Here is an 8,514-nt window from a genome sequence, read left to right on the forward strand (position 1 = left end):
CCGAGGAGGCAACCAAGCCACGCTCTCTCTCTCTCTCTCTCCTCCCAAATCCGCACGGCTCCCGTGCTCTCCTCTCCTCTCCTCTCAAAACCCTCCACGGCGGCGGCGGCGGCGGCGGGACTCCCTCTCTGGCGAGGCCTCGTCCTCTTCCTCCGTGAGGTGAGCGCGCTTTCGCTCGGCATCTACTTCCCGGTGAATCCGTAGCTTTGGTGGTGCGGGCGGGTCTAGCTTAGCTGCGGCGGAGAGCTCGCCGCCGACCCGCCCGGAGATTGGTTGCTTGCGCTGTAGGCCTCGTTCTCCTGTGCCGTGTGGTACTCGCGCTGTAGCCGCGGGAGGTGTAGCTTGGATGTGCCCGCTCGCGTCGTGGTGGGGGCGCGGCTCTGCTCTCGATTTAGGGTTCATGGGGCTCGTGGCTGATTTTTTCTTTTCACTCGCTTATGACGAGTTTGCTGTGGTGTTAGGGGTTTGTGCGTTGAGCTGAGCTTTATCTAGGTGGATCCGGAGTAGAAATAACTTGGGGGTTTTCGTGTAGTCCACAGTTAGATTGGTGCAGGAAGCGGGTTGCCCCCATCTGGTATTGTTCCGAGCTGTGCCCCTCGCAAAGCATTACGCGAGCCACCTGTTGCTACAATTTATGCTGCACTTCTGTCCGAGAAGCATCTCACCTTCAGTTTTGTGTTACTTGACATGGTCTATGTTGTGTGTTTCCAGAAAATATGGATGGGAACATCGAGAATACTGCGGAGGACATGAGTGGGATTGCCAGTAATCTTGATAATGAGGAGCAGGCGATTCCTCTCAGTGATGTGCCTGAGCAGTACAAGGAAGATCCAGAAAATACATATGACGAAGAAACCAAAGACTCAAGCTATGAAGAATCAGGGATCCCATACAATGAAGATCAGGTGAACATAAATGATGGAAATGTGGGGCATCAGCATGAAGAGGACCAAGCTATCCCCTCAGAAGAAGGGCATGCCTATGGTGGAGAAGCTCAGGGAGAGCAGCAGGCCAATGCAGTAACTGATGAGAAGAAATGGCCAGGTTGGCCTGGAGAAAGTGTTTTCCGTATACTTGTTCCAGCCCAAAAAGTGGGCGCTGTCATTGGCCGAAAAGGGGAGTTTATCAAGAAAATGTGTGAGGAGTCCAGAGCTCGCATAAAGGTGCTTGATGGACCACCAGGGGTACCAGATAGAGCAGTAAGTTTTTTCTCTCTTCTTAAGCTGGACTAGTTTCTACTATTGTTGTTTCAGTCAGTATGCGCAGTAGTGTTGTAGGCTTTGAATGCACGGTACGCTTGTTCCAGAGAACCAGTCAAGTAGATATTTGTAATATATGGGTGCCATTTTTGTCCTATTTTATAGTTGTATTGAGGAATGAATTTAGCTAGGAAGCATTGTAGTTACAGGTGGTTACAGCACTATGCAATTTCTTGATCCCCCACACCATGTATTATATTCACATTCAACTGCGATGGTCTATAAACTGTTGTATTTTCTTTTACCAATCTATCTGATAGTTGGTGAGCCTGTTGTCTGCAAGTAATGGAGTTGAAAATAAATTGTGTTTTGACACAGGAGACAGAAATGAAAGAGGAACTAGCTGGCATTTTTACATTATATAATATGATGCCATTTCAATAATAGTTTCAAATTAATGCTGCTCTAACTTGTGACCAAGTGCTTGAGTAGGCTTGCTTGCTTTTCTTTACTCCCTGAGAAGGGGATGCAGTTTTATTAGAAGTTTAAGAATATCTTGGTTAGTGACTATGGTGCTGTAATGCTCCTAATAAGTACTGTGTTGTTATCATTACTAAATCAAGTGGTAGGTATAATATTTTGCAACATGTGATCATCTAGGACGTTGTAGTGGGTTAAATGTATAATTACTAATAAAAGATAGTGCTGTAACTACAACCTTCCTGTATAGAATGGCTATATGGTTGTTTCAATTGGTGAAATCTATCTCAGCTTTGAAACCTCAGTTTGTAGGGAAACAAAGATGACTATAGATTTTTGCATATATTAAGTAATTTTCACACAAACAAATATTCTTTGTAGAAAAAAGGTTATGACTGAATATCAGATCGGAACACTGATTATGGCCAATCGGTGAACTGTATGTACAAGGGCAAGAGAAAATTCTAACCCATCTTTCAAATTTGAGTTTGGATGCTAATGTTAATAGGTTTTGGACTGTACATGGATCAAGACATCAAGTAGTTAATGCATATATTATAATTATAGATGCTCTTTGCCTCTATATCAGTAAATATTCTGAATGATTATCAGATGAGAACAATGATTTGTTCCATTCAGGAGAATCATGTGTAAAGGCAAATAAAAGAACATCAAATATTGGGCCGTCACCCCTTGATGTATTTCATTGTATAACTATTAAAAAATATTCACTCTACTTGTCTTAAAAGTTTCTCTGCAACTAAAGAAATTCAAACTAATGGATTGAATTATCAAAAAAATGAAGAAACTGACATTCAAGTACGAAACTTAATAGTGTCGTCGTGTCGATAGCAATAACAAACTACCTTTGCAGGTTCTCACTGCAGTGTAAGGCCTCAAGTCGAATTGTTTATGTATCAAAAATAGACGAGCGGTCATGGTTATCAAAGTTCAGTTTTGTGCTCCTGTGCTGCAAATACTGTTAAGTCTTTTGATTATCGGATGAAGATCCCTGTCAAGAAGCTTCATATGTTGTCCGGTAATTCCATGACCTGCTTGATTTTTTGACCAAACGGGAATCAGTTTGTAAAGTTAATAAAAGATTAAAATAACTAAAAAAACCTTAAACCTAATCGGTTCCTAAATAATAAAAGTGATAACTGCAAGTGATACCTTTCAAATGTGAAGTAGTATCACATGCATCGATATTTTTGGAATTGGTTCATTTGAAGTAGTGCTCTTAAATCACTATAATTTATCAAGAGATGAGTGAGTTATATACCCAAGTGAACTGAAATGCAACGGCACATTTCTATCCCTTTCCCGGATTATAAGATTGCCCCCATTTAGAAAATGTTAGCGTCCAACAATGGGTCAGAATTTTATTACCCATAGACATCAGTTTTGTGATTAGTGATGCTAACTTAGATGGATAAACATGCTAACCAGAAAATGAGGAATGGAGAACTTGCTGGTCGTAGTGTCCCACTCGTTAAATGAAGATAGACTACTCTATGAATTCTTGATTTTATTACTTAGGCAAAAATAGTTTGTGTTTTGATGGATTTTAATCAGGATTTTATTTTAAGTTATGTGGATAAATATATCAACGATAATGTTTTTTGGCAATATCTTTTAAGAGCATTATCAAAAATATTTTGCGAGAATTTGTAAATAATTTGTTCATTATATTCCATAACTCAGCTCAACAACATCAAACTAGCACTAATTAGTATTAGTATGCCTAGGATGAGTTGTTGTATGATAAGAAGGAAGTGGAGAGTATCCTACTATACTTTGGCAGTCCTTGTCTTGGCAATGCCATGCTGAACTGTTTAATATTTTAGTCTTTATGGCAGACATTTTTTGGGTGTGTATCTGCAACGTTTCAAGTGAAGGCAACCCATGCATAAATGAATGAGTTGCAACCCCACTAATAATTTCAGAATAAATATAACCGTGCAATCACATCTGTCTAATGCGGATCGGACATATATTCCCTGCCCTTGACCCTTTTGTTATCATGCTAGTAACATTTTTTCTGTGCTTTTTGCACATTGCTGTTATTGACTCTCCAATGGTTGCTCATCTGTATGTACCTGCCTGCTGACATAAATACCATTTTCTTTCTTAAAGGTAATGATTTCAGCAAAAGATGAACCAGATGCACCATTACCTCCTGCTGTTGATGGATTGCTTAGAGTTCACAAGCGGATAACAGATGGTTTAGATGGTGAATCTGATCAACCTCAACGTGCTGCTGGTACTGTAGGGCCAACACGGCTACTGGTGCCAGCTTCTCAAGCTGGCAGCCTGATTGGCAAGCAAGGAGCAACCATTAAATCCATACAGGATGCTTCTAAGTGTGTTCTCCGAATTCTTGGTGAGCTTTTACATTTTTTTCTCCCATAACGTACATTATTTCTAGTATATTCTATGTTTTGTTTTATTCTGTTTCAAAACTGGAGTACTTTTTAAATTAAACAGTGATAGATCTACTAAGGCTCTTTCTTTTTTTCATATCTTATATGATTATTCTCTTAATGAATTAGGAAATATGCATTTTTAGGCATACGTTGTATATACTCAATGGATGTTTTTATAACCCATTCTCTCAAGGACGAATATTTTGCACTTCATCCAATAATGATTTAGCCACATACAAATCTATTCATGGTTTTAATGTTCTGCGCTTAGCAGACTATATAGGATCGACTATTTTCCTTTTTATGTATTAAAAAAATACATTAATGCATGCATGTCTGAGGCAAAGGCCATCCTTTGAGGACTCAAGCATGCTGGACATATGCCATATAGCATTATAATTCCCCTTTGATTGTTGGGCTTGTTATTCTAGCTTGTTCCTGACTTTACCACTGTTTGGTTTGCTGGGTGATGTTTGGTCACTTGGTTGTTTGTCTTTCAATTTTTATTAGGCTCCTATAACAACCGCAACTAGTTTCACAAGAATTCATGCACGACATATTTTATAGAGCATTTAACATTCAGTTTCAATAGTTTAACATTTCCTTACATCTTTTACAGAAAGTGTACCACCTGTTGCATTAAGTGACGACCGAGTTGTTGAGATACAAGGTGAACCTCTAGATGTCCACAAAGCAGTGGAACTGATTGCAAGTCATTTAAGAAAATTTCTTGTTGACCGCAGTGTGCTCCCTTTGTTCGAAATGCAGGTAAGTTCATTTCTTTTATGCAGTATATTACATACTCTTACTTTTGCATGAGTGGTTGATAATCATAAGTTGCTTTCCTTGACAGATGAAAGTGCACAATGCGCACAGAGAGCAACCTATGCCACCTCCTCAGACGTGGGGTCCTCCTCCACCGTGGGGTCATCCATCAAACGTTCCTCCTGGTGGCCCAGGTTATGGTGGTAATCCACAGTTCATGCCTCCTCGGCCTCAAGACCACTATTATCCTCCTCCTGATGTACCTCCTGTCGAAAAGCAACCACACTATGGAATTTCTTCATATGGCCGTGATGTACCTCCTACTGGTGCTCCTCCTGCCTCAGGGAATCAACACCCACCACATGGTTCTTCTCAAGTTAGTTGCTAAAAATTTGACCACTGTGAACATAATGAACTGTTTATGCGCCTGCTATAAAGTTTCTTTTACTGAGTTTTCCCCCATATATGTTGTTTTTATTTGACAGATAACACACAGCATGCAAGTTCCTCTTTCCTACGCTGATGCCGTGATTGGGGCAGCTGGTGCTAGTATCAGCTACATTCGCAGGCATAGTGGTGCAACAATAAGTATTCAGGAAGGTGTTCCTGGAGAAATGACTGTGGAGATATCAGGAAGTGCTTCACAAGTTCAAACTGCCCAGCAACTGATCAAGGTATTCTTTTTTGTTTCGTAAATTGCGTCAGCATTATCACTGTTTTCACAGAACAACAAAGAAAAAACATTATCACACTGTCTATGACCTGCATCTTGGCTAATTATTATAATATGCTGATAATCTATTTGCGAGTCTGATGTTCCTGAGTCTACCTCTTGCATTAATTAGATAGAAGTGCTGCATAGAAGAAACTCGGTAGCTCTGGATTGTATTATTAGTAGGATAAACCACTACATACGCAGCTCTTTTTTCATCAATTGTTACAAAATGTGTATGGAGAGATCTACTCGGTATTATACCGAAGTGGTGGGGGGAAATCCTCTGTTCATATCTTCATATTGATAGTCAGGCTATCCTCATTTTAATGATGGTCACTGGTAATCAAAATCATTGAACTTAAAAACTTACCGATACCCAGCTCAGACAAAGAAGGCTACCTACAGTCCTGCACTGATTGTTATTTATATTTTTTTAGAAAAAAAATCTCGTATTAACAGCAGCATCTTCTCTTGCAGAATTTCATGGCTGAAGCTTCTCCCCAAGGCCCCCCACAAGCTCCTGCTCCTCCTGCTCAACCAGTCGACACGGGCTACAGCTCCTACCCATCGTACGGAGGAACATCATACGGATCTCCTCCTGGCGGCGCAGGTCCTCACAATGGTGGAAGCTATGGCGGTGCGCCACCCCCCTACCCTCCGAGCTACGGATACTAGTTGTTTGGAAGCGCCCTAGGCTTTAGAAAGAGTGGGATCTTCTGGTTTTGTTCTGTTCGTCTGTCAAGAACTCTCAGATTATTGGTTGTTAGGACTTCCTGAACGCTTTAGTTATGGTGTAAACTGCTTTCTGACGGCGGCAGCAAATGTTCCCTGTTTCCTCATATGCTGTCTAGCTTCTCATGTGTTGTAAAATGGAGCCCATTTTAACCTAATATTTCCTTCATGCACTCTTCTTACCTAATGCTGCTCCTGTCAAAACCTAATCTTTTATACTACCTCCGTTTCAAAATGTTTGACACCGTTGATTTTTAGTACGTGTTTGACCATTCGTCTTATTCAAAAAATTTAAGTAATTATTTATTCTTTTCATATCATTTGATTTATTGTTAAATATACTTTCATGTATACATATAGTTTTACATATTTCACAAATTTTTTTGAACAAGACGAATGGTCAAATATGTGCTAAAAAGTCAACGGTGTCAAATATTTTGAAACGGAGGGAGTAGTTACTACTACCTCTGTCCCATATTACTTGTCCTTTTGAGTTTTTGTTTGTCAATGTTTGATCATTCGTCTTATTCAAAGAATTTTGGAATTATTATTTATTTTGTTTGTCAATTGCTTTATTATCGAAAGTACTTTACATATGACTTATCTTTTTTTATATTTGCACTAATTTTTCAAATAAAACGAATGGTCAAACGTTGCAAATAAAAAGTCAAAAACGTCACCTATTATGGGACTGAGGGAGTATTACAGTTGATGTTGCTACAGTTTAACTGGGTTTCTCTGTAGCTGTAACAGGGACCGCATTCTCCATGCCTGTCCATGTGCTTCAAGATCCGGGCACCCGTGATCTGCAGAGGCAACCCCGTGGTTTTGGAGGGGCATGAAGGAATCAGGATGATGATGAACGAAACGGATAAGCAAAACCAGGACCTCAATGTCCAATCAACAATGGCATCTTGGAGATGGTATGGATGACCCTCTACCAACTCATCATTTGGCCTGAAGGAGCTGCTTCTGCTGCTACTCTACTGAAGACGGTTCGATCTTGGCTCCTCTAATCCTATGGTCAACACGATTACACGCTAACACGATTTGCTGCTATCTGGTGATTGATTCATGCCCTGTCACTTGACATCACCTGGAGGAGACGGCTGAAGGCTCCAGAGATGAACATGGCCATTGGCCAGCCAGCCTAACAAGGTACGACTCTCTTAAAAAGAAAGCTAACAAACAGGAAGAGAATGTTTTTATCCATGTTGCTAGAAGCTTTAAAAGTCTCTGATCCTGTCACTATCTTTTGCTGTTCGTTTATCGTGGAAGTCCAGCATGGACAGATTTTTAGGCTATAATTTTCTACAAGTTCGCACACGAGTCTTGACTTGCTGGCGCACTGCCAGCGAAGAGATTGACTTGTTGTGATGTGTGCTTATGTCCTGTGGGGGGGTCCAAATTCTAGACTTAAGAGGCACGTTTTAGCTGCCCTCATTCATAGACTACCAAATCAGTGACCACAATAATATCCTTTTTTTCAGAGTCATCACTTGGTTAGATGCAATGCACATAGGCCAAACTTTGGTTTCTTACAAGTCACAGCTCTAGGTGAGAAACTAACTAGAGGCGCCTCTTTTCTTTGATAAAAGATAAATGCCCAGGTGCGTCAAAGTCTAGAGTAATTTTGTATTCGTTAGTGGCTAACGTCGTATCTGAAATGGTCGACATCATCATGTCAAGAGTTGGGGCTAAATTAGTGTGGGATGGTAGACTCGGGAGCACAGAATCATATGATTCAAGTTGATGAAAAGAATGTCTTGACAAATCCAAATTGGCAACCTGTTAGTGTTTATTTATTTTGCTGTTCAGTGTCCATCCACTAGGAAAGCTGCACTGGGGGCAAAGATGCACCAACCACTTTGCTGTCATTTTGTTTTCTGAAGAAATTGTGTGATATCTGTCAGACATGCATAGCTGTTTGAGGATCCTACCTTATAACTGTAGCCTGTCAGACATGCTGCTATGATGTACCGATCGACCATACCTTTTTTTGCTTGTTGATCGATGTGTTAATCATTAGCAAAGCTAATAATGATAAACCATAAGGGTGTGTTTAGTTCCAAAGTTTTTTTCCAAACTTTCAAGTTTCCATCACATCAAACCTTTCATACACACAAAACTTTTCAGTCACATCGTCTCTAATTTTAACTAAATTCTAAACTTTGGACGATCTAAACACAGCCTAAGA

The 8,514-nt window shown here is 40.3% G+C and overlaps 1 protein-coding gene across 1 annotated transcript; it reads left to right on the forward strand.

Annotated features, from left to right (window-relative positions):
• The first annotated feature begins 17 nt into the window (after positions 1-17).
• Positions 18-6,504, forward strand: LOC127757612 (flowering locus K homology domain). The gene is made up of 7 exons (XM_052283162.1): positions 18-159; positions 712-1,199; positions 3,816-4,062; positions 4,725-4,873; positions 4,959-5,246; positions 5,356-5,544; positions 6,063-6,504. Exons 2-7 carry the CDS (start codon positions 717-719, stop codon positions 6,258-6,260), a joined length of 1,554 nt encoding a protein of 517 aa, XP_052139122.1. The 5' UTR covers positions 18-159; positions 712-716; the 3' UTR covers positions 6,261-6,504.
• The last annotated feature ends 2,010 nt before the right edge of the window (positions 6,505-8,514 follow it).

The sequence above is a fragment of the Oryza glaberrima genome, chromosome 12 (genome assembly GCF_000147395.1).
Source record: "Oryza glaberrima chromosome 12, OglaRS2, whole genome shotgun sequence".
Lineage (NCBI taxonomy): Eukaryota > Viridiplantae > Streptophyta > Magnoliopsida > Poales > Poaceae > Oryza > Oryza glaberrima.

Excerpts from the sequence above, each read along its gene's own strand:
- LOC127757612 (XM_052283162.1), top strand. The coding sequence starts at position 717 with ATGGATGGGAACATCGAGAATACTGCGGAGGACATGAGTGGGATTGCC. Across the intron at positions 1,200-3,815 it reads CAGGGGTACCAGATAGAGCA|GTAATGATTTCAGCAAAAGA; the intron begins GTAAGTTTTTTC and ends TCTTTCTTAAAG. Across the intron at positions 4,874-4,958 it reads TCCCTTTGTTCGAAATGCAG|ATGAAAGTGCACAATGCGCA; the intron begins GTAAGTTCATTT and ends TTTCCTTGACAG.